The 25680-nt window shown below is 39.2% G+C and overlaps 1 protein-coding gene and 1 long non-coding RNA gene across 2 annotated transcripts in view; one reads left to right on the top strand and one right to left on the bottom strand.

Moving 5' to 3' along the window:
* LOC105719249 (uncharacterized) overlaps positions 1-25680 on the bottom strand; it is a 287306-nt gene that overhangs the window by 204898 nt on the left and 56728 nt on the right. The gene's annotated exons all lie outside the window — the stretch shown is intronic.
* MMP7 (matrix metallopeptidase 7) lies at positions 11783-23148 on the top strand. The gene is made up of 6 exons (XM_012455176.3): positions 11783-12013; positions 14963-15189; positions 15275-15423; positions 18031-18159; positions 19661-19822; positions 22875-23148. The coding sequence occupies exons 1-6, from the start codon at positions 11897-11899 to the stop codon at positions 22901-22903; spliced, it is 813 nt and encodes a 270-aa protein (XP_012310599.1). The 5' UTR covers positions 11783-11896; the 3' UTR covers positions 22904-23148.

Here is a 25680-nt window from a genome sequence, read left to right as displayed (position 1 = left end):
TCAAGCCTGTAATCCCAGCACTTTGGGAGGCCGAGGCGGGTGGATCACGAGGTCGAGAGATCGAGACCATCCTGGTCAACATTGTGAAACCCCGTCTCTATTAATACAAAAAAAATTAGCTGGGCACGGTGGCGCGTGCCTGTAATCCCAGCTACTCAGGAGGCTGAGGCAGGAGAATTGCCTGAACCCAGGAGGCGGAGGTTGCGGTGAGCCGAGATCGCGCCATTGCACTCCAGCCTGGGTAACAAGAGCGAGACTCCGTCTCAAAAAAAAAAAAAAAAAAAAAAACAATAACAGGATCCTCATGATGTAATAGAGGCCCAGAGACAGACCAACAAGTCCCTAGGTATTGGCGAAGTAAAGGGTACCTGAATGAAAAAAGTAAGCAGAAAAGAACAGGCAGGAAGAGCTCCCTTTCTCCAAAATGAATGACTCTTACCTATTCACTGATGCTTGACATCTCTTGAAAAGGAGGTGACCATCCTTGGCTATAGACATAGGAGTAAAATGTAAGTGGGAGTGTTAATGGAGGCTAAAGATCTTGCTGAGGCATAGATAACCTATATAGATTCTAAGAGCTGACAAAGGAATAATGAGTCTTGGGGGGGTTAGAAATGTAAGAGAGTGGGGGTAATAAACTTCAAGGAATGACTAGGATATGACATAGTATTAGACTTCCTTCCAAGGAATATCATTCAATTCAAAGAATATTTTAATCTCCATCTTGATTTCATTGTTGACCCAACAATCATTCAGGAGCAGGTTATTTGATTTCCAGGTATTTGAATGGTTTTGAGGGTTCCTTTTGGAGTTGATTTCCAATTTTATTACACTGTGGTCTGAGAGAGTACTTGATATAATTTTGATTTTCTTTAATTTACTGAGACTTGTTTTGTTGTCTCTCAGATAGTCTGTCTTGGAAAACGTTCCATGTTGCTGAAAAGAATGCATATTCTGCAGTTGTTGGCTAGACTGTTCTGTAAATATCTGTTAAGTTCGTTTGTTGTAGGGTATAGTTTAAGTTTATTGTTTCTTTGTTGACTTTCTGTCTGGACGACCTGTCTAGTGCTGTCAGTGGAATATTAAAGTATCCCACTATTATTGTGTTGCCATGTATCTCATTACTTAGGTGTGGTAGTGATTCCAGTGTTAGGTGCATATATATATTTAGAATTGTGATATTTTCCTGTTGGACTAGTCCTTTTGTCATTACATAATGTCCCTCTTTGTCTTTTTTAACTGCTGTTGCTTTAAAACTTGTTTTGTCTGATATAAGAATAGCTACTCCTGCTCGCTTTTGGTGTCCATTTGCATGGAATATCTCTTTTCACCCCTTTACCTTAAGTTTATGTGAGTCCTTAAGTGTTAGGTGAGTCTCCTAAAGACAGCAGAAACTTGGTTGGTGAATTCTTATGTATTCTGTGTCTTTTAAGCGGAGCATGTAGGCTATTTACATTCAATGTTAGTACTGAGATGTGAGGTACTATTCTATTCATTGTGCTATTTGTTACCTGAATACCTTGTTGTTGTTGTTTTCATTGTGTTACTGTTATATAGGTCCTGTTAGATTTATGATTTAAGGAGGTTCTGAATTCTCTCAGCATTTGTTTGTCTGGAAAAGACTGTATTTTTTACTTACAAAGTTTAGTTTCACTGGATACAAAATTCTTAGCTGATAATTGTTTTGTTTAAGGAAACTAAAAGTAGGACCCCAATCCCTTCTAGTTTGTAAAGTTCCTGTTGAGAAATCTGCTGTTAATCTGATAGATTTTCCTTTACAGGTTACCTGATGCTTTTGCCACACAGGTCTTAAAATTATTTCCTTTGTCTTGACTTTAGATAACCTGATGACTATGTGCTTAGGTGATGATCTTTCTGTAATGAATTTCCCAGGTGTCCTTTGGGCTTCTTGTATTTGGATGTATAGATCTCCAGCAAGGCCAGGGAAGTTTTGCTTGATTATTCCCTCAGATATGTTTTCCAAACTTTTAGATTTATTTTCTTTCTTGGGAACACCAAAAATTCTTAGGTTTGGATGTTTAACATAGTCCCAAACTTCTTGGAGGCTTTGTTCATTTTTTAAAATTCTTTTTTCTTTGTCTTTAATGGATTGGGTTAATTCAAAAGCCTTGTCTTCAAGCTCTAAAGTTCTTTCTTCTGCTTGTTTGATTCTATTTCTAGGACTTTCCAGTGCATTTTGCATTTCTCTGTGTCCTTAATTTCCAGTTGTGACTGTTTTTAATTTATGCTATTTCACTGAGGAATTTTCCTTTCATATCCTTTATCATGTTTTCGATTTCTTTAATTTAGACTTCACCTTTCTCTGGTGCCTCCTTGATTAGCTTAATAATCGACCTTCTGAATTCTTTTTCTGCCAATTCAGAGATTTCATCTTGGTTTAGATCCATTGCTGATGAGCTATTATGATCTTTTGGAGTGTTAAAGAACCTTATATTGCCATATTACCAGAAATGTTTTTCTGCTTCTTTCTCATTTGGGTAGACTATGTTGGAGGGAAGATCTGGGAATCAAAAGCTGTTGTTCAGACTCTTTTGTCCCAAGGGTGCTCCCTTGATGTGGTATTCTCCCCCTTCCCCTAGGAATGGGGCTTCCTGAGACCCAGACTGGTTAAACGCATGCTCTGAATGAAGAGACCCCCGAACAGGCTTTGTGTGAGCAACGTGGCTGTTTATTCACCCAGGTGCAGGTGGGCTGAGTCTGAAAAGAGAGTCAGGGAAGGGCAGTGGGATAGGAGCTGGTTTTATAGGTTTGGGGTAAGCAGTGGGAAGTTACAGAAGTTATAGTTTAGGGTGTTTTGCAAGCTGGGAGGGGGTCGTAGGTTTGCAAGCTGGAAGGGGGTCGTAGGGTCTGGAGTCACAAGGTTAACCAAGTTCGGTTACAAAGTCCAATGGCCTTGTCAATTGAGGCCAGAAAAAGAAACAACAGAAGAATGTCTCAAGGTGCCTCAGGGGTTGATCGTTTCTTCCAGGAACTCACCTGGGGTGTATGTGCAGGTCACAGAGGTTACCATGCCATTTATGGCACAGTCAGTCAGCCTAAAATACCTTACACAGACCTTACACAGACCTCAGTGATTATTATTGCTCTCTTGGGTCCAGCCACCCAGCGTAGCTACTGGGATCTGGACTGGTACTGGGGAGTGTCTGCAGAGAGTCCTGTGATGTGATCCATCTTCAGGTCTTGCAGCCATATGGATACCAGCATATGGATACCAGCACCTGCTCTGGTGGAAGTAGCCAGGGAGTAAAGTGAACTCTGAGGGTCCTTGGTTGTGTTTTTTGCTTAGTGGGCTGGTTTTGTGTTGGTTGGCTTCCAGCCAGGAGGTGGTGCATTCTACAGGGCATCAGCTGCAGTCCTGTAGGGAGGATACGAACATGCCCTAGGGACACCTGGTTAAGTACTCAGGTTTCTCAGGTGATGGGCAGGGCTATAGAGCACCTAAGAGATTATGACCTTTGTCGTCAACTACCAGGTTAAGTAGAGAAAGACCACCAGGTGGGGGCAGGGTTAGGTGTGTCTGAGCTCCAACTCTCCTTGGGTGGGACTTGCTGCAGCTACTGTTGGGGATGGGAATGTGGTTCCCAGTCCAATGTAGTTATATTCCCAGGGGGATTATGGCTGCCTCTGCTTAGTCATACAGGTCACCAGGGAAGTGTGGGAAAGTCAGCAGTCAGTCACAGGCTGCACCCCACTCCCATTCAGCCTTCAGTCCTAAAGGCCAGTCTCACTCCCACATTGCTCCCTCAACAGCACTGAGTCTACTTCCAGGCAGCCGGTGACCAGGGCTGAGAGCTTGCCCAAGACCATGAGCCTCCTTGTTGAGAAAGCAAGCCACCTCACAATTTTTCAGCATGTCAGGGAGCCTGCAGAGATAATCCAGTTCCTTCAAAGGGTCTATGGATTCTCTCAGCTTTCCTGCTATGTTCCTGCCATAGTTCTTGGAGCAAAAGTTCATGATGTGAGTCTCCACATGCTACTCCGTCCATCAGAGTAGAAGCTGCAAGCCAGTCCTGCCTCCTACCTGCCATCTTAATCCGGTATCCCTGCCTTAATTTGTTTTATTTTTGTAGAGACCAGGTCTCTCTATGTTGCCCAGGATGGTCTTGAACTTCTGGGTTCAAGTGATCCTCCCACCTCAGTCCCCCAAAGTGCTGGGATTACAGGCATGAGCTACTGTGCCCAACCTGAACCCAGTCTTAAACTTGCAAATTCCCTCAACCATAACCACGAGAAAAATGAGTGAAGACACCACCCTTGCTGAACCACAAATCTGGCCTCAAAAGAATCAGAGGGTGTGGTGGCGTGGTCCCGCCAGAGCCCAGGGGCTGCCCTTTGGACAGATTATCTCTATTCCTCCTCCTCCTGAGTCAGCCCATGCTGTAGGTACTGGGCTTCAAAAATTATTGCTGATTTTAGCTTCGTAAACTGCATAAAGCTATTGATATAAACAGTACAATAAAAAGTCCCAATAGATGTTTTATATATAAACAATGCAATAAAAAGTCCCAATAAATGTTTTGGTCCTAAGCATCAACTCTAGTTAATTTTCAACATTAATCTAAACATGAGAAAAGAAAGGACAGGGAAAGTCAAATATTCTGAGAGTTTCATTGAAAGACAAAAATATTCTCAGGTAGTCCAAGTAATTACTCAGACAATTTTTGCCATCACAGTTTTAGGCATGATCTGAAGTAAATTATTTGCTTCTATTTTTTAAATCACAAAATAAAATATAGTCATAACTATGATTACCTCTATACAAACTCTAAGGGGAGTTCATGTTACCTGACGTAGCTGAGCAGCTAAGTTCTTGTTTCACCAGTAGGCACAGAGTTTCTCTAGAGAAATAACTGTCTTTGTTTAAAAAAAACAACAACAAACCTAACTAACTGCTTGCCAATGGAAAGGAAGGCCTTGAAAGCTTGGATTATTGGGAGACAGCCTAGAGATTAGTAAAGGGGCCCTAATTTTAAAAAATGAATGAAAGTTCATTGGAAGGAGTGAAGGAATATAGAATAGGAAAAGCCAGGGCAGAAGCAGAAGATCTATTTGGTGAAATATTTTTTTTTAAGGACAAGGAGGCTTAATATTAATTTTTAAGTTATCTACATTATGATCCTGGGCTGAAACTTGCCTCTCCTTACTCCCTACTCACCAGTAAAATCAATTTTACAAAGCTACTTCTTGTGAGTCCATATGGAGGAGGTCAAACATAATATATCCTACTTCAGAGCTCAGGCTGGGGCAAGGATTATTACTTCACTTCCTTTCTGAAGTGTAACTTGTAAAAATTGGCACCGACAGAAAAAATATCTAGCCCCATTGGAACGTTTCCCTGCCCTTCCTCCTGCAAGCAGGGGAGAGGTACTTAGTTAAGTAACTTTTAAATTCTTCACAGGCTAGAGTTTGTGGGGAAAGGAAGGAATAGACAGAAAGGAAGAATACATAGTTTTGTTTTTGCTTTCTCCCTTTGGTGGTAAAGAAAGCAAGCTTCTGATAGCATGGCATCTGAGGGAAGGCTATAGTCTCTCAGACCAACCTTTCCTTCACTTTCCTCTCACTTTTCTTTCCTCTTTATCTCCTTCCTCCTGCAGTTCTAGAACTTTCCATCCACTGATGTATGAGCCCCAGGGAAATGACAGCTGCACTGAGACACAACGTTGCTGCAGTAGTTTACATGTGCCTTGCAAAAGGCTTAGCTGTCACCTTGTTTAGTTCCCTCTTATGTTATGAGAGGGAAGGCCACTCATAACATAAGGTGCATCCACTAAGGTGCTCCACCGCCTTCCCTTTCTCTGCATAAATCCTGCTCTGGAATATAAAATGTTTCCATTTGAAATTAAAATTGTGTTACTTTTCCTATCTGATTGACCCTATTTCAATTTTCATGACTATTTTCCCCACTAATCTGTTCCGTTGTTCATACTGTACACTAAAAGATTTTATTATATAAAGACCATGTACTTTTTCTTGTTTAAAAAGTTAATAGCTTCTACAGTAAGGAGATTACTTTGGTTGATTATTAAAACAAATCACATTGAAATATTTAAGATAGTTACCTCTTTGTGTCTCAGAAAACATTGATATCAACAAAATTGGAACTCAACCATTTAAACCTTGTATTTTTCCTTTATATGTGTCTGATCGCCATGCTAGGTTCATAGATGGGGAAAAAAGGATATTATAGTATATAAAAACTTTCAGCATAATAATGAGAACAATGACATCAATACTAGCTAGCATTTACTAAGCTTTTACTGTGCTTCAAAAACACTGCTAAGTCTTTTACACACTTAATTCTCTCATTTAGTCCTCACCGCTGCCCTAAGGAAAAGTACTATTTCCATTTTTCAGATAAAGAAGGTGAATTTCAGAAAGGTTAAATATTTGGTCACTGTGACACAGAAAGAATTTAACCAGGGCTGAATGACTCTCCTTTAACATAATTACAAATTAAGTCAGTCTGGTCAGATCACCAAAGCAGAAAATCACACTACAGCACGGAGAAATCAAAGGTATGTAAAGGAAAGCGATCAGAATCGAAGCATCTGGAACAATGAACTAAATATAATAGCTAAAACCATAAAACTCTTAGGAGAAAATGTAGAAATGAATCTTTGTGACCTTGGATTTGGCAGCTGATTCTTAAATGTGACACCAAATGCATGAGCAATCAAGGAAAAAAATAGATAAATTGGACTTCATCAAAATTAGAAACTTTTGTGCATCAAAAGACATTATCAAGAAAGTAAAAGACAACCCAGAGAAATTTGCAAAATATTTGCAAATCACATATCTGATAAAAGTTTGATACACAGAATATATAAGGAACTCCTACAACTCAATTAAAAAAAGTCAAACAACCCAATTAAAACTATGAGAAAATGACTTGAATAGAACTTTATCCAATGATATACAAATGGACAACAGGCATGTGAAAAGATGTGTAGCATTATTCATTGGTCACTAGGGAAATACAGATTAAAAAAACCGTAAGATACAACTTCACACCTACTTAGACAGTCATGATAATTTTAAAAAATAAAAATTAAATTAAAAATAACAAATGTTATTTTGAAAACAGAGGATACAGAGAAACTGAAATCTTAGTACATTGCTGGTGGGAATGTAAAATGGTATAGCCACTATAGAAACCAGTTTAGTGGCTCCTCAAAAAGTTAAACCTAGAATTACCATATGACCCAGCAATTCTACTCCCAGGTATATACGCAAAGCAATTGAAAACAAAAATTCAAACAGGTATTTGTACACCAGTGATCATTGTACAATTAATTATGCAGAATAGCCAAAAGCTGACATCTACTGAAGTGCCCATGGATAGATGAATGAATAAGCAAAATATGCTCTCTCCATACAATGGAATATTACATAGCCATCTAAAAAGAGTGAAATTCTGACACATGCTACTACAACATAGGTAAACCTTAAAAACATTGTGCTGAGTGAAATAATCCATATACAAAAGGACAACTATTGTATGGTTACATTTATAGGATGTACCTCGAAGAGTCAGATTCACAGAGAAAGAGAGCAGAGTAGAGATTACCAGAGTCTGGAGGGAGAGGAAAGAAGAGAGCTATTTGTTCATGAATACAGAGTTTCTCACTGGGATGGCAAAATAGCTCTCAAATGGATACTGGTGTTAGTTATACAACACTGTGAATGTACTTAATGACACTGAACTGTACATTTAAAAATGGTTAAAGTGATAGATTTTATATATTTTACCAGTTAAGAAAACATAGTTTTCTTCCTTAAAAATAAGTCACTCATAACCTATAGACCAGATCATTCTCATTAGCTCCAGACCTAATTCCCAGCTGAAACCTTGAATCCAGTGTCCAAAGGTTCATCATACTGTCTTTGTATTCCCACAACCAAGTTTGTTTCCCTCACAAAACCAACTCCTAGTTTCTTTTCCTGTAAGCCATGTTTCCATATTACCAGCACTACCACCCACCAAGTCTATTAGGCTCAGATCACCCTTGATTTTCTTCTCATTCCTGCAACCAATCATCCAATCATCTCCCAAGTTTTGGTTTTGTTTTGTTTTTATCAAATCTACCTTCCCAGGCCCAGAGGCCGAAATCATCATGCCTCTGCACTCTAGCCTGGGCAACAGAGTAAGACTCTGTCTCAAAACAAACCAACCAACCAACCCAAAACAAACACACACACACACACACACACACACACACACGTACCATTCTAGTGGGAAATGTTGATAATGGGGGAGGCTAAGCATGCGTGGTGGCAGGAGAATATGGGATATTTCTGTACTTTCCTTTTAATATTGCTGTGATCTTAAAACTGCCTTCCTCTTTTTCATCACTATGGTCACAATCTAGTTTAGGGCCTCATCTTCCCCCTCTTTCACCTGAGTTATTATAATAACTTTTTGCTTGGTCTATCTCCCTCTCCAGTATTGCTCTACAGAGCATCATCTCATCTTTCACAATCTGTCTTTACAACCACCACTAGCATTTTCTTACAGCGTTACAAATCTTGTCATGCTGCTTTCTTCCTTTAAAACATTCTTTGATGAGCTTAGGATAAAGTCCAAACTCCCTGGCACATGAGGCTTACTCTCAACAACCTGACCCCCACCTGCTTTTCCAGCCATTTACCATCCCCCACCACAGCCATGGTGACTGCCACCACGCATGCTTAGCCTCCCCCATTATCAACATTTCCCACTAGAATGGTACGTGTGTGTGTGTGTGTGTGTGTGTGTGTTTGTTTGTTTGTTTTGGGTTGGTTGGTTTGTTTGTTTTGAGACAGAGTCTTACTCTGTTGCCCAGGCTAGAGTGCAGAGGCATGATGATTTCGGCTCACTGCAACCTCTGCCTCCTGGGTTCAGGTGATTATCCTGCCTCAGTCTCCTGAGCAGCTGGGATTACAGGCGCCCACCTCCACACCTAGCCAATTTTTATATTTTTAGTAGAAACAGCACTTCACCATGTTGACCAGGCTAGTCTCAAACTCCTGACCTCAGGTGATCCACCTGCCTCGGCCTCCCAAAGTGCTGGGATTACAGGCATGAGCCACCGTGCCCGGCCTACATTTGTTAAAATTGATGAACCTACACTGACACATTATAATCACTCAAAGTCCACTCCATTGGGGTTCACTCTTGATGTTGTACATTCTATGTGTTTGGACAAATGGAAAATGACATGAATCCAACCTTATAGTATTATACAGAATAGATTCACTGCCCGAGAAATTCTCTGTGCTTTGCCTATTCATCCTCCCCATCCTACTTCCAGCCCACACAACTACTGATATCTTTACCTATTTTTGCCTTTTCCAGAATGTCATATAGTTGAATTCATACACTAAATAGCCCTGCAGATTGCTCCTTTCACTTAATAATATTCATTTAAGATTCCTCCATGTATATTTATGGTTTCACAGCTCATTTCTTTTTAGCACTGAATAATATTTCATTGTCTGAGTGTCCCATAATACATGTATTCATTCACCTACTGAACGACATCTTGTTTGCTTCCAAGTTTGAGCAATTATGAATAAAGTTGCTAGAAACATCCATATGTAGGTTTTTGTGTAAATACATATTTTTATCTCCTTTAGGTAAACACTAAGGAGCACCACTGCTGAATCATATGGTAGGAGTATGTTTAGTTTTGAAAGAAACCATCAAACTGTCTTCCAAAGTGGCTGTACCATTTTTTATTTCCACTAAAACAGCCTGCATTTGCGACCATCAGTGTTCTGGATTTTGGCCTTTCTAATGGGTGTTTAGTGGTATCTCATTACTGTTTTGATTTGCTTTTCCCCAATGACATGTGATGTAAGGAATCTTTTCATATGTTTATTCACTCTCTGTATATCTTTTGTGGTAAGATGTCTATTAAGGTTTCTGGCCCATTTTTAAAATCAAGTTGTTTGTGTTATTGTTGTTGAGTTTTAAAAGTAACTTATATATTTTGGACAGCAGTCCTTTATTGGATGTGTCTTTTTTTTTTGAGAGAGAGAGAAACACAGGTTGGAGTACAATGGAGTGATCTCAGCTCACTGGAACCTCTGCCTCTAGGTTCAAGTAGTTTTCATGTCTCAGCCTCCTGAGTAGCTAAGACTACAGGTGTGTACCATTATGCTTGGCTAATTTTTGTATTTTTATTAGAGACAGAGTTTGCCATGTTTCCCAGATGGTCTCAAACTCCTGAGCTCAGGCAATCTGCTGGCCTTGGCTTCCCAAAGTGCTAGGATTACAGTCATTAGCCACCGCACCTGGCCATGGATGTGTCTTTGCATTTATTTTCACCCAATTTGTGGCTTGTGTGCTCATTCATTTGAGGAAATGCCTTTTGATTTTAATTCAGTGTAAATATTACTAAAAAAAAAAAAATGTATTTTGTTTTTAGCTGATTCAAGTAAAGTTCATATTCATTATTCTACAAATATTTATTGTGCACCCTATATGTCAAACTCTGACTAAGGATACCAATTACTCTAGTTAAACTGTGACCATAGAGAATCAAGGTATCTCTGTAAAGAGAGCAAATTTAATTTACTGATCTGAAAATTTTACCTTGCTGGCTCACAATGATCAATCACCAGGTAATTTAAGTGATATGTGACTAATTAAATTTTTTAGCTTCAGCATATTTGGAGTGTTTCCCATGATGTATTAGAGTCAAAAGCCATGGTGCTCTCCCAAGAAATGTATAATATAATAAAGGAGACAGACCCATTACAAAAATGAATAGGCAGTGCAGTGGGTTAAAAAAAAAAAGCACTGAGCTTTTTCTGTGTGAGCTGGAAGAAGTATAATAATTTAAATTGTCATCTTGGCCTCAGTTTAATCTTTGGTAAGATTGGAGTCATTGGGCTAGAATCTGTAGGTAGTGGGTCCTTACTGCTATACGTAAAACAACGATTTTGTGTATTAAGGAACAACGCAGCCCTACCTGTAGCTGGGTAGCAGCCAGAGTCACAGTGATTGGAAGAAAAAAAATTGTATACAATGATTTCCAAGTTGAAGGTCTAGCTTTGGAAGAATCTGTTACTATAAAATGAGAAGCAGAATAAGTAAGTCAGGTGAACAGTTAAGCTCATGCTTGTAGATATTTGTTTGCTTGGTATTTTTTCATGTTTAATTCAAGAAGAATTAGAAGCAGTGTTCACCATTAAGAAAAGACATACACTGATTAAAAGGAGACCCAAAGAAGAGAATTATCACTACTCTGCTAAGGGACCTGGAAGGTGAGGGAACATAGCACAGTTCTATGGTGGCCACTAATCCAGCCACACAACGGCATTTCCATCTGCCTCCTGCCATCTTTCCCCACTATAAAGAACCATGGGATGTTGGCGATGTTTTATTTCTTGACTTTGGTGACTGTTATAGTCACCAAATACTGTTAATTGAGCAAATACAGTATTTCCTTAATTATTTCATTATGTATATGTTTCGCACACTTTTCCATACCTTTCAATTTTAAAAAATCCTTTAAAAATATATGGTATAATAATGTCCTGAATGATGCTCACCCACATTTTAAGTTGAGAAGACCTATGTGAGTAGTCATTTGACTTTGGCAAACAAATGAGTTTTCTCATGGATTCAATTCATGCAGCAGACAGAAAAAAAAAATCCTTTGAAAGACAAATACATCGTGTGCTTCCTGCCAATAAGGAAATAATACTTCCTCGTTTTAGTTAATGAAAAATAACACATACTTTCAAAGTTCTGTCGACTTTAAAAAGAAAGAAAACACTCAAATGAGTCACCCGTTTCCACATTCGGGGCTGAGAAGCTATATAAATTTCTGCAGCCTCCAGCAGAAAACACCAAATCAACCATAGGTCCAAGAACAATCGTCCCTGGATGGCAGCTATGCGACTCACCGTGCTGTGCGCTGTGTGCCTGCTGCCTGGCAGCCTGGCCCTGCCGCTGCCTCGAGAGGCGGGAGGCATGAGTGAGCTACAGTGGGAACAGGCTCAGGTATGTCACAGCCCACTTACCTGGGGTTCCATTCTTTTGCCATCTGCATTAAGAAATGTGTTTTTCAATTATTTCCCCTCCCATGTTAGTATTGCAGTGAAATTTTCTTTGGGGTAGCTTTTCTGATTATAAAAGCAATATATGTTTTCATCAAGTAGCCATTAAGAGCAGGTTTCAGAGTCTGCTAAAATCCGGCTTGAGTTCCAATCCCCATTCACTATGTAGATAGACTCTGGAAGGTCATCAAACTTCCCCTAAGCTTCAGGTTTCCAATTTGGAAATTGGAGATAAGAATGGTATCAACCAAATGAGGGTGTTGTAAAGCATTCAACACAATACTACCTGAAACATTGTTTAAATTAAGTTCTTATTATTATAACTTGGGATTCTTTTTCTATAGTATACAAAATGTTGCCTCTTAAGATACAACTTGTAAATATCTCCATTACTGTTTGTAACCGAGATATCTGAAGTCAGAAAATGTGGGTAGAAATTACAGTTCTCTCACAAGCCAATGACGATAGACAAGGCATTAACTTCTGACTTTGTTTTCTCATGTGTCCAGAAGAAATAATAATACTATGTGTTTTATACCTCATGGGGTATTCTAAAAGTAAATGAGGTGATAACAAAACAATTAGCATGTATGTAACAATTGTAGATTATAAAGTACTTACATATACATTGTGTCAGTTAATCCTTAGTTCTATAAAAAGAAGAAACCAAAGTTGATTTGCATACTTATTAGTGGTAGAGATAGGAATCAAGGACAAGTGCTTCTGGTTCAAAAATCATGTTTTTTCCAAAATGCTTCTTTTTTTTTTTTTTTTTTTTTGAGACAGAGTCTCACTCTTTCACCAGGCGCCAGGCTAGAGTGCAGTGGTGCGATCTCGGCTCACTGCAACCTCCCCCTCCCGGCTTCAAGCAATCCTCCTGCCTCAACCTCCTGAGTAGCTGGGACTACAGACATACTCCACCATGGCCAGCTAATTTTTGTATTTTAGTAGAGATGGGGTTTCACTATATTGGCCAGGATGGTCTCGATCTCTTGACCTCGTGATCAGCCCACCTCGGCCTCCCAAAGTGCTGGGATTACAGGAGTGAGCCACTGCGCCTGGCCCTCCAATATGCATTTTAATAAGCAGTTTAATAAATATAAGCAGTCTACTAATTATTATATGGTCAACTAATGAGATGATTAATCATAAGTATTATTTGTAAATTTAGGTTTTAAACATAAGAAAAGTAAAGTTTTAATTCACATTAACTTAGACTTTTAAAAAGTTCCAGTAATAAGATAGACTGAAATTATATGAAATTACTAATATTTAATTTTTAAAATTCCAAAACAATAATTTTATATGGTTCCACCTAATGAATTCTCCAGAAAGAGTACTTTGCATTTAGTTTCTTTTTTTTCTTCTTCTTCTTCTTTCTTTTCTAAGTTTACCTTAATTTGCTTTAAGTCCATGCATTTAGTTTCTTTACCTAGAGTGCAAGTTGGCAAAAACTTTCTTTACTTGGAGGGAAATTAGCTAGATTTAACAAAGAGCAGGAAAAGTCAACTCAACAACCCAGAAAGATTTCTTCCAGAGGGTATAAGGGATTAATTGGGTTATTTTTTTTTAGTAAAGATCAGTTATCAATTGTCATGTATGAACAGTAAGTATCTGTTGCATTTAAGGAAACACAATTGTTGGTAACAGGATAAGATGGTACAATATTAATAAGATTTCCTACATTAATTGCATATTCCTGAGAGGTCCTAAGACAGGTCACCATTACCATCTACTCCAAATAAACTGCAAATTAGTGAGCCAATGTTAAATCATTTTAACAACAATACTACCATGCATCATATAACCCTACACATATTTCTAATGTACAGAATTCAGAACACTTGAGTTCAAATACTAGCTCTTTCAGTTACTCACGAGGTGATCTTATGCAATTTATTTCACTTGTCTGAGCTATGTTTCTTCATATATAAAATAGGGATAATAATGCCATACCTGTTTCATGGGGTGGTTATGAGGTTTAAATAAAATAAATATGTAAGTGCCTGGCACTAGTAAGTGCTTAAAAATGTTCCTGTGAGGTTGCTACTATTGTTAGTTAATTCAGTTTTGTTTTTGTTGTATATGTGCTGCTGGATTCCCACCCTCACATCCAAATACTGAGAACCTTTAAGAAATTCCCAAGAACTCCACCTTACATGGAATAGACCTGGGAGACCTACTGTATCCTGCAATCCCCCAAAGTGGGTTTGACTAGAGATATAACAGCAGAAAGAGGGACTGGGAATGGAATGAGCAGAAAGAGGGAAAAGAAGGCCTAGGAGTCAGGAAAGTCAGGTCAAGCTCTGCTACAAATTTAATGTGTAAGCCTGGGCACATACCTCATTTAGTCGCTATGAGCTTTGGTTCCTTCACCAGATTATTAAATTGAACTATTTAATAATTTCCTAATATCTTTTCCCAGAACTAAAATTTTAAGACCCTTTTTTTTTAGCTGGAACCACATCTCAGCTGAGCCTTAGATAGGGCTGGTTGACCTCAGATCTCCCCGACAGGGTCTATGATAACACTGAGGAAAGTTCCCAGTCATACTTCTGAGGACACACTGGTACATGCCACCTGATTGCTCTCACAAACATCTAGGCTTTATAAAGCGTATGGTGTGTTTTTCCCCAAAACATTTAATGGGATTTTTCAAAAATTGAGGGATTCTTTTTTCTTTTGCTCACAAAATGGCATGCCAGTGCTTCATTAGTAATATTAAATTTTCTCCTCACTAATGCACACTTATTTTACTCAGTGACAGTGTAATTATTCTGTCTTCAAATCATTATTTGACTCCACAGGAACCTAAGGCAACACATGTATAGGATTCTAAGATAAAAGAAGATAATAAACAAGAACTATAGATTAATTGCTCTCTTTTTAATAGGACTATCTCAAGAAATTTTATCTCTATGACTCAAAAGCAAAGAAAGCCAACAGTTTAGAAGTCAAACTCAAGGAAATGGAAAAATTCTTTGGCCTGCCTGTAACTGGAATGTTAAACTCCCGCATCATAGAAATAATGAAGAAGCCCAGATGTGGAGTGCCAGATGTTGCAGAATACTCACTCTTTCCAGATAACTCAAAATGGACTTCCAAAGTAGTCACCTACAGGTTAGTTTTGCCCTAGCTTATTTTGGAAAAAACAATAAAGCCTGTTTCCCAAGAGGTCAAATACTGTTTTCTTGTTTGCTACCAGGATCATATCATATACTCGAGACTTACCACATATTACAGTGGAACGATTAGTGTCAAAGGCTTTAAACATGTGGGGCAAAGAGATCCCCTTGCGTTTCAGGAAACTTCTGTGGGGAACTGCTGACATCATGATTGGCTTTGCAAGAGGAGGTAAGAAAGATTCCTGTAGGCTAATCCTGTGTCCTGTTTTGTTTGTTCATTGTTTATATCAGTGCTCTTAAGAGGATTAAAAACCTTTAATGAGAGATGATAGACAGATAGAGAGATAGATAGATAATAGATTCAGCAATATTATTACAATTTGTATAATCTGATAATGTAGAACCACTTTTAATAGGAGCAGTTGGCAAACTACAACCCATGAGCCTAATCCAGCTCACCTTCTGTTTCTGTAAATAAAGTTTTACTGGAACACAGTCAGGCTTCTTCATCTCCCTATCATCTATGACTGATTGCGGTCAGGCTGCAACTGTGACAGAGACCATTAAGTTCACAAAGCTTAAACACTTGTTATCTGATCCTTTATAGAAAAAGTTTGCCAACCCCTGTTTTGTAACGTGAATTATTATTTATATATACAGTCATGCATTGCTTAACAATGGGAATACATTCTGAGAAAGGAGACCTTCGGCAATCTTGTCATTGTGCTAACGCCATAGAGTACATTTACACAAACCCAGGTGATACAGCCTTCTATCCACCTAGGCTATATAGTATAGCCTATTGCTCCTAGGCTATAAATCTATACAGCATGTTACATAACACAATGACACAAGTTACATAACACAAATACACAAGTATTTGTGTGTCTAAACATATTTAAACATTGAAAAGGTAATGCATTGCGCTGTGACATTACCACAGCTACTACATCGCTAGGTGATAAGAATTTTTCAGCTCCATTATAATCTTATGGGATCATTGTTGTATGTGTGGTCTGCTGACTGAAAGATCATTATGCAGCACATGACTATATGTTTAAAATATATCTTGCTAACATCAATATTAAATCAGTTACAGCTTCCAAAGGCCTCAAGAGGCCCCTGAGAAACGGTATAGTCCTATGAGCTGTTGCTAATGCCTTTCATGTGACAAGGAAGTAGGAAATGGAAACTTTCATATTAAACAGCTTAAAAATATATAACCCAGCAGGGTGTGGTGGCTCACACCTGTAATCCCAGCACTTTGGGAGGCCGAAGCAGGTGGATCATCTGCAGTAAGGAGTTTGAGACCAGCCTGGCCAACATGGTGGAACCCTGTCTCTACTAAAACAAAAATTAGCTGGGCGTGGTGATGCATGCCTGCAATCCCAGCTACTTGGAAAGCTGAAGCAGGAGAATCATTTGAACCCACGAGGCGGAGGTTGCAGTGAGCCAAGATCACACCACTGTACATATATAAATATATGTATATATATGTATATATACACACAGTATATATACACTGTGTGTATGTGTGTCTGTGTGTGTGTGTGTGTGTGTGTGTGTATATATATGCATGTGGGTTTTTCTATATATAAAACCCATATACATAAACTGTTCTTTTTTTTTTTTTTTAAATACGGGGTTTCAGGCTGGTCTTGAACTCCTGACCTCAGGTGATACGCTCACCTTGGTCTCCAAAGTGCTTGGATTACAGGTGTGAGCCACCATGACCAGCCCAACTGTTCTTAATTGCTAGTATTTCATGGTGCAAATTTAGAGAAAAATGTTACCCATTTCGGTCTGTTCTATGTGCAACTGCCTGGCTACTGTAGCTGAAATCTGAACTTCAACCCACAATATTGACAACACTGAAGCAAATGTTATGGGAAAGCACTAATCACAGCACTACAAGTTTTTTAAGAGCAAGATAAACTGGTTGGCCTTATATCACCTTGAAGATAATTCTGCATCACAAATAAAAAGACTATCAAAAGCTATTTTAAGAGATCTTGAGCATGGTTCTCCAAGAGACTGTGCCCACAAAGAATAAGCTAGGTTTTTAAGAAAAAAAAAAAAAAAAAAAAAAAAAAAAAGCATACGAAATGCTACACAAATTACTTGCCAAATGCAGTATTCACATTCATTTTCCCTCCTACCACCCTTTGGCCAAGCAAAGTGGTCAAATTTAACAAAAGTTTAAATGCAACCGTAAGTCAGATATAACTTCATTTTAAGTCCTGTATCCAGAAAGCTTTCAATATATGGTGATTATCAGTGAAGAGCAATGGTTCTGTGAAAAGAAAAGTGTCTGGGCCAGAAAAGCACCCAAACTACCCTGTGAATGCAACTGACAGTGTCTAACAACAATGCCAGCTACTAGCTACTTGGACTGGGCTGTTTTTTGGTTGGTTGTTTTGTTTGTTTGTTTGTTTGTTTTTTCTGAGATGGAGTTTTGCTCTTGTCACCCAGGCTGGAGTGCAGTGGTGCAATCTCGGCTCATTGCAACTTCCAACTCCTGAGTTCAAGCGATTCTCCAGCCTCAGCCTCCCGAGTAGCTGGGATAACAGGCATGTGCCACCACGTCCGGCTAATGTTTGTATTTTTAGTAGAGGTGGGGTTTCGCCATATTGGCCAGACTGGTCTGGAACTCCTGACCTCAGGTGATCTACCTGCCTCGGCCTCCCAAAGTGCTGAGATTATAGGCATTAGCCACCATGCCTGGCCTGTACTGGGCTGCTTTTTCTAGTCTCAACAATCATGTAAACTGAAAAGATAAAATGACTGGAGAAGAAAAAAAATCAGTCACTAAGAACAATCACTCCTTTTCTTTCAGTTCATGGGGACCCCTACCCATTTGATGGGCCAGGAAACATACTGGCTCATGCCTTTGCACCTGGGCCAGGTCTCGGAGGAGATGCTCACTTCGATGAAGATGAACGCTGGACAGATGGTAGCAGTCTAGGTATAGCATCCCAAGTCTCTTCTACTCCACGTCCTTTTTAAAATCCTGGACTTCCACTAACTTTAATAATTATTTTAATTTTTAATAAGTATTGATCCCTTGCTAAGTGCCAAACACTGAACTACATGCCTGAAATGCATTATTTCATGTGATATACTCATAATGCTACACAACAGAAGGTGGATGCTCAGGCTATGGAGTCAAGCAGCATTGGTCCAATTTGCTGTGCACCTACCAATTACTCTGTGTCATTGGGCAAGTTACTGAACTTCTCTGAGCCTCAGTTTCCTCCTCTCTGTAATGGGAATATAAATAATTCCCACATCAAGGGTTATTTAAATTAAATGAAATAATGTTAATATAGTACTTGAAATGTATTAATAATTCAATATATTATAGCTCCTTCTTCATATTTCTAAAAAATACATGCCCCAAATGGAAAAGAAAGAGAAGCAGAAACTATGATATTTAAGAAGTATATACAATTCTGGAATTACTCACTATTTTCCAAAAAGAACCAACTCCATGACATAGTCTATCATATTTATCATTTTACATAGTAGAATATTATAGGCACATCAGAGAACTAATGGAGAAGAGCTCTGGGCTATCATCTGGCCATAAAAGGAAATTTGTACTTGTGTTTGGCAAAGAGAATTCACCATAGTTTGCTGCCCTGCTATGAAAATCTATGTAAAATTGCGATGCTGCCTCCCATTCACATCTGGCATATCCTTTCATTCTTCTTTCCTCCCACTCAAGGTAGGTTAAAGGCAGCTTCCTTCAATCCAATGCAACACCACCAGAGCTCTCTGGCCACTCCTGAAATTCACAGGCTCACACCTTCTACATGCTTGCAAAGCCTTTCAATAAGTCTAAGGGAGAGCAAAGGATATATGTAATACAAGTTAATGAATCAAAATCAAAAACAAAGCCCAGCATTGCCTGGAGATCCTATACCTTTCGATCTTGGCTTTCTCAAAGCCAATTTTCTCTCTTCTGATATCCAGAGTCACTAACATTTATTGAATGGTCATGACTCCCAAATACTGAGAAACTCTAGTTATCATGACAAATCTATAGGGCAGCAATTATTGTCTCTGTTTAACAGGTGAGAAACTGAGACTCAGCAACATCAATTAATTTGTCCAGAGTTGTCCAGCTAGTAAGGAGTGGAGCTACATTTCAAACCTAGGTTTTAGTGCTTTAAAACCTTTGCTTTCCACTACAGAGTACTGCTGCCTCCGTGAAAGAAGCAAATAGAAAAACATTACACATTTTTAAGAAGCAGAAGTGGTGATGAGATTAAACCACTGCTATTCAGATTATCCTTCTAACCCCTCTCCACTTTTGAAAATCTAGAAACAAATAAGTAAGCTACCGAGGGCTAAGAATTAGGTATTTTTCTTTAGTTTGTTTTAAATTATCATATATTATATAATATTACATAATGTATGCAGTTATTTTTATCATTATGGTTTTGTCACTTCTTCGGTTGTAGGAATTAACTTCCTGTATGCTGCAACTCATGAACTTGGTCATTCTTTGGGTATGGGACATTCCTCTGATCCTAATGCGGTGATGTATCCAACCTATGGAAATGGAGATCCACAAAATTTTAAACTTTCCCAGGATGATATTAAAGGCATTCAGAAACTATATGGTAATATTTATTATTTTAAATAAGAGGATTTCACATTTTCTTTTTAGAGTGGGGTAGGAAAAGAAAGGCTAGGAAATGGGTATTTACCTGGAAAACCACACTGGAACTTATATCAAAAAGCCTATTGGGCCGGGCACGGTGGCTCATGCCTGTAATCCCAGCACTTCGGGAGGCCGAGGTAGGCGGATCACCTGAGGTCAGGAGTTTGAGACCAGCCTGACCAACGTGGAGAAACCTTGTCTCAAAAATAAATAAATAAATAATAAAAGAAAAAGAAAAAGCCTATTGAGGGGAGGAATTAGGGAACTTATTAGATACTCAAAATTTAACTAGGCTGTGTCATACTATGAAGATGTTGATGTGAGTTTCAGTAACATAGTATTATGTGGTAAAATTATACAAATGATATTGTCAAGATTTTCTTCAAGCTGCCACCCATTGCTCTTCCTCTTTCAGTTTAAATAGTTTAGGAGAGTGTCCCATATAGGGGTGGACTGAAGGGACAAAACACCTTTCTTCATTGGTGCCCCCTCCTAAGGATTCAACCCTAAATAATTAAGATTGACCCAACTCTTCCTGTTTGCATATACATGTAGAGAAAGTGGTTAACCACGGACAGCAACTGTTTATCATTCGTGGTCTTGACACTTATGTATATCCCATGTCTCAGTCCACACCTTTTTGGTTTTTTTTTTTTTGAGACGAAGTTTCGCTCTTGTTACCCAGGCTGGAGTGCAATGGCGCGATCTCGGCTCACTGCAACCTCCGCCTCCTGGGTTCTGGCAATTCTCCTGCCTCAGCCTCCTGAGTAGCTGGGATTACAGGCGCACGCCACTATGCCCAGCTAATTTTTTGTATTTTTAGTAGAGATGGGGTTTCACCATGTTGACCAGGATGGTCTCAATCTCTTGACCTCGTGACCCACCCGCCTCGGCCTCCCAAAGTGCTGGGATTACAGGCGTGAGCCACCGCGCCCGGCCTTACTTTTTTGGTTTAATCAAAATTCCAAATTCAGTTTTTTTTAAGTGTACTGATTTGTATTTACTGTATTGAGTCAGCCAAAAGTAGTATTTGAGAAAGAAATCAGAGGACAAGAATAAAAAGCACTGTCTCTGGATAAAGATAAGGAAAGTAAGGTTCAAAGAGGCTAAGTAGACTGTCTAAGGTCATGTGACTGTTGTTGAGTGCTTGAGCCATGATTCCAAGTTAGGGCTATGTGACTTCATACTCTCTCCACTACATACTCCTGCCTATCACTGCCCAGTAAGCTTTTTATCCTAGTAAGGATAAAAGAATACAGGATGACATCTTTAAATCAGCAGATGTAACTAAACCTAACCAGTAAAAATACCGGGATGAAGAGAATACACTACAAAAAGATCACAGAGGAGTCTTCAAATGCTCACATGAGCAACAAAAGTGCTTCCACATAATAGAGGACTGTCCTCAAGGGAGAAATATTCCAGTAAGACAATGGATTTAAGATATCAGTTCAACCTAGAATTTACTATAACTCAGCATGTCCCAAACTATATTCCCGGAACACTAGTCCTACCAGACGATTCCCAGATAAGGAGGCAAGGGAGAAATAAGTTCAAGATACACAACCTACTATATTTCAGGTGCACAGAATATGAGGGAGTATAGAGTATTGAACAAATGTTTAACTCAGTGTTTCCTAAGTTATAATCCTTTTTATAGGTCTCAGTGAGTGTTTGAAACCCATAAAATAGCACTTCAGAGAACACACTTTGGAAAATGCTGTGTAACTATTCCCAAAAGATCTGACTTAAAGAACCACTGCCGTCCAAAAGACTCACAAAATACTGACCATTGTTGGTAAAGTTACCACCAACAAAACTGAAAATACTACCCTCCCCTTAAATAAAACTGTGGAGCTCATGGAATATTCCACATCAATCTATAAGTATTTTAGAACTTAAAGAAAAACACAAGGCTGGGCGTGGTGGCTCACACCTGTAATCCCAGCACTTTGGGAAGCCAAGGTGGGTGGATCACCTGAGGTCAGGAGTTCAAAACCACCCTGACCAACAAGGTGATAAAAAAAAAAAAGAAAGAAAAATACAAAGAGACTAAAGATCTGAGGCATAATGATTAAATTTAACAGGAAGAAAAGAGACTAATGCATTAAAACCTTAAGTATTTAGACTAAAAGGCATCCCTGGTCAGAGTTGAAAAGAAGTAACTTCTGGACAAATGGAAATAGAATTATTTGCTGTAAATGTAGGGAGTTCATTAATCTAAAAAGTAATATGAGCAGAAAACAAAGATTCCAAAGAAGTGATTAAGCTTGTAGATACAAGATTCCTAATGCTATTCTGAGAATGATAAAAATAATAGCTGGCTGGGCACAGTGGCTCACACCTTTACCCAGCACTTTGGGAGGCCAAGGCCGGTGGATCACTTGAGGCCAGGAGTTCAAGACCTGAGCAACAAGGCAAAACCCCATCTCTACCAAAAATACAAAAATTAACCAGGCGTGAAGGTGGGTATCTGTAGTCCCAGCAACTTAGAAGGCTGAGGCACGAGAATTGCTGGAACCCAGGAGGCAGAGGTTGCAGTGAGTCAAGGTCACACTACTGCACCCCAGCCTGGGCAACAGAGTGAGACTCTGTCTCAAAAAATAAATAAATAATAGCTAACATGCATTGAGTACTTGCAGTATTCCAAGGCTTCACATGGATCAACTCATTTAACTCAAGAATTCAATGAGACATTATTATCCACATTTTACAGATTTGTAATCTGATGCTAATAGAGGGTAAGTGGTAAACTACCTAAGGTCACACAGCTAGTAAACTGGTAGAGACAAGAGGCAAAGGTACCTGAGCCCTGGGCCTACACTGTAGTCAATCCTGCCTTCTTAACCTCTGGAGGTTGTTCTTCAGAATCTTTGTCCCAGGCACACATAACTGAGCTGAGTGAATAATAGATTATACTTTCTGTGACATTTCCTTTGTCTGTATAATCTTAGGATGGTTTTTATGCATTTTCTACATGTCAGAATATTCTTTTTTTTTTCTTTCAATAGGAACCAGAAGTAATTCAAGAAAGAAATAGAAACTTCAAAGAGAACATCCATTCATTCATTGGATTTACATCATTGTTCCGCAATCAGAATTGATAAACACTGTTCCTTCACTCCATTTAGCAATTATGTCACCTTTTTTATTACAGTTGGTTTTTGAATGTCTTTCACTTTTTTTGAGGATAAACTCCTTTATGGCATGACTGTGTCTTACTCATCTATACTCGCAGTGGGTGATGTCAATAAATGTTATATACACAAATAAATAAAATGTTTATTCCATGGTAAATTTATTTATATTTTGGAGCACCATTTCTGTGGCAAATGAAGACATACTATATGATGAAATGAAAGACTAAGACAAAAAAAGAATCCCCTCACACAATTTTGGGGTCTTCCACAGCACCTCACCTACCACCCAAGAGGGAAGGTGGGAGCTCCATACCTTTTTTATTCATTAGTGTGGCCCAAACTTACACTACTTTCCCCTTACCTTTGTGGCCCATGCTCTCACTCTGAGTCTTCTGGAAAGTCTAATTTTTCCCACACATGTCTGAGAATTTCCAATGACTTAGGACTCATCGCCTCACGGTCACTTCCAGCTCCAAGTTTCTACCTCCCCCTCATCTCCTGATTTTCCTGCAACCTCTCCTGTTGCAACCACTCTCTAGGTTCCCTTCCCTCTTCCTCATGCCAGCCCAGATATCGGTCTCACCCTGTTCTCTTTAACTTTCTACAAACCAGTCCTATAGGCTTTTATGAGAATGTAGATGTTGCTGGAGATTTGCATAAATTGTGAAATTTTCTACTGTACAAAGGCCATGAAATTGAACAAAACTAAAATTGGATGTTATCCCCATCCTTTAAATCCTTTTTTTTTTTTTTTGAGACAGAGACTAGCTCCGTCACCCAGGCTGGAGTACAGTGGCACGATCTAGGCTCACTGCAATCTCTGCCTTGTGGGTTCAAGAGATTCTCCAGCCTCAGCCTTCCAAGGAGCTGGGACTACAGAGGCATGCCACCACACCCAGCTAATTTTTTTTGTATTTTTAGTAGAGATGGGTTTTCACCATGTTGGCCAGACTGGTCTCAAACTCCTGACCTCGTGATCTGCCCGTCTCAGCCTCCCAAAGTGTTGGGATTATAGGCGTAAGCCACCGTACCCAGCCCTTTTTTGTTGTTTTTTGTTTGTTTTGTTTTGTTGAGACAGAGTCTCATTTTGTTGCCCAGGTTGGCCTGCAGTGGAACATAATCTCAGCTCACTGCAACCTCCACCTCCTGGGTTCAAGTGATTATTTTGCCTCAGCCTCCTGAGTAGCTGGGATTATAGGCACATGCTACCATGCCTGGCCAATTTTTTTATTTTTAGTAGAGATGGGGTTTCACCATATTGGCCAGGCTGGTCTTGAACTCCTGACCTCAAGTGATCCACCAGCCTTGGCCTCCCAAAGTGCTAGGATTACAGGTGTGAGCCACCATGCCCAACCCAAATCCTTTACTTATCCCAAGTCAGGAATCTCTTACTCCTGCAGGCTGCAGCCTCCTACCAGGTCTCTCCCAACTCCTCTTGTCTTTAAACCAAACCCCACTGAAATTTACTTTCTTACTGATAAAAATTAACCCTCCCACACATACCCTAAAAGCAGATAATATCCCAAAATTCAGAACTGTCCCACAGCCTTAGGAAGCTATTCCAAGAATAAACCAAATGAGAGGAGAATCCACAGTCCAGGCAAAATATAAAGTATACATGAACAAGAGTTCAAAGACCCTTTTAAAACCTAAGGAAATATACATGATGCTGGAATAAAAAGGAAGTTATGTCATTAAATTCAAGTTCTTCATTTTGTAGATGACAAAACAGAGATTACATGATTTCCCTAAGGTTCACAGTAAGCCAAAGTGGTGATTTCAGCATTTTGTTGTTTATTTGTTTAGCTCTTCGTATTTTGATTTTGGACAGCAGGAGGCAGTATCTATCTTGCAGCTAAAGCGGATATCTATTGCTTTTCCCTGCCCAGCATCCCATCACCCTACTTTTGGGGACAAGAAACTGCCTCTTCCCCTTGTGTACAATCTTCATGAGATGTCACATAGGTTGCCACAAGCTTCCTAGGCTGAGAGAGTAATACAGAACCCAAGCTCGGCCTATCAGACACTCTCTCCCAAAAACACTGGCGGGAGTATAGGTGGATTCATCTTGGCCATGAGGCACTGGAGACACCGCCTATTCAATCCTGCACCCAGATAGATTCCCTGAAGCTTCCCTGGGCCCTGTCCTTCTCACAGCTTAGGTGCAGGGCTTCTTTTCCAGATTTACAACTGACTGCACTGCCTTCCAATACATTTTGTCTATTGCTTAAGTTATCCATAGTTACTTTATGTCTGTGCTGTGCACATCCCTGGCACAGTCACTTAGTTGGCTCTCCTAGGGTATCTAGACATATGGGCTCTGTTCTGTATTTCACCACATATTATACTTCAATCTTAACAATGAAGTAAGCTTTAATAGAGCATGAAAGTAAATAAAATGTTATTTTTATGATCAAATAGCACAAAACTAACAAGCAAACAGAAATTTTTCCTAGCAAATAAGGACCCATTTTTTTAATTGTGGTAAAATACATAACATAAAACTTGCCATCTCAATCATTAAGTGTACAGTTCAATACTGTTAAGTATATTCACATTGTTGCACAAGAAAAAAGGTTCTTAACCTCAGCACTGTTGGCATTTTTGACTATGTAATTCTTTGTTGAGTCCTATGTATTAAGAATGCTAGGCCAGGCACAGTGGCTCATGCCTGTAA

Source organism: Aotus nancymaae, unplaced genomic scaffold, assembly GCF_030222135.1.
Source record: "Aotus nancymaae isolate 86718 unplaced genomic scaffold, 86718_ANA_hifiasm-v0.15.2.pri h1tg000012l, whole genome shotgun sequence".
Lineage (NCBI taxonomy): Eukaryota > Metazoa > Chordata > Mammalia > Primates > Aotidae > Aotus > Aotus nancymaae.
Note: the sequence above shows the minus strand (reverse complement) of the source record. Positions and strands in the feature narration are given on the sequence as shown.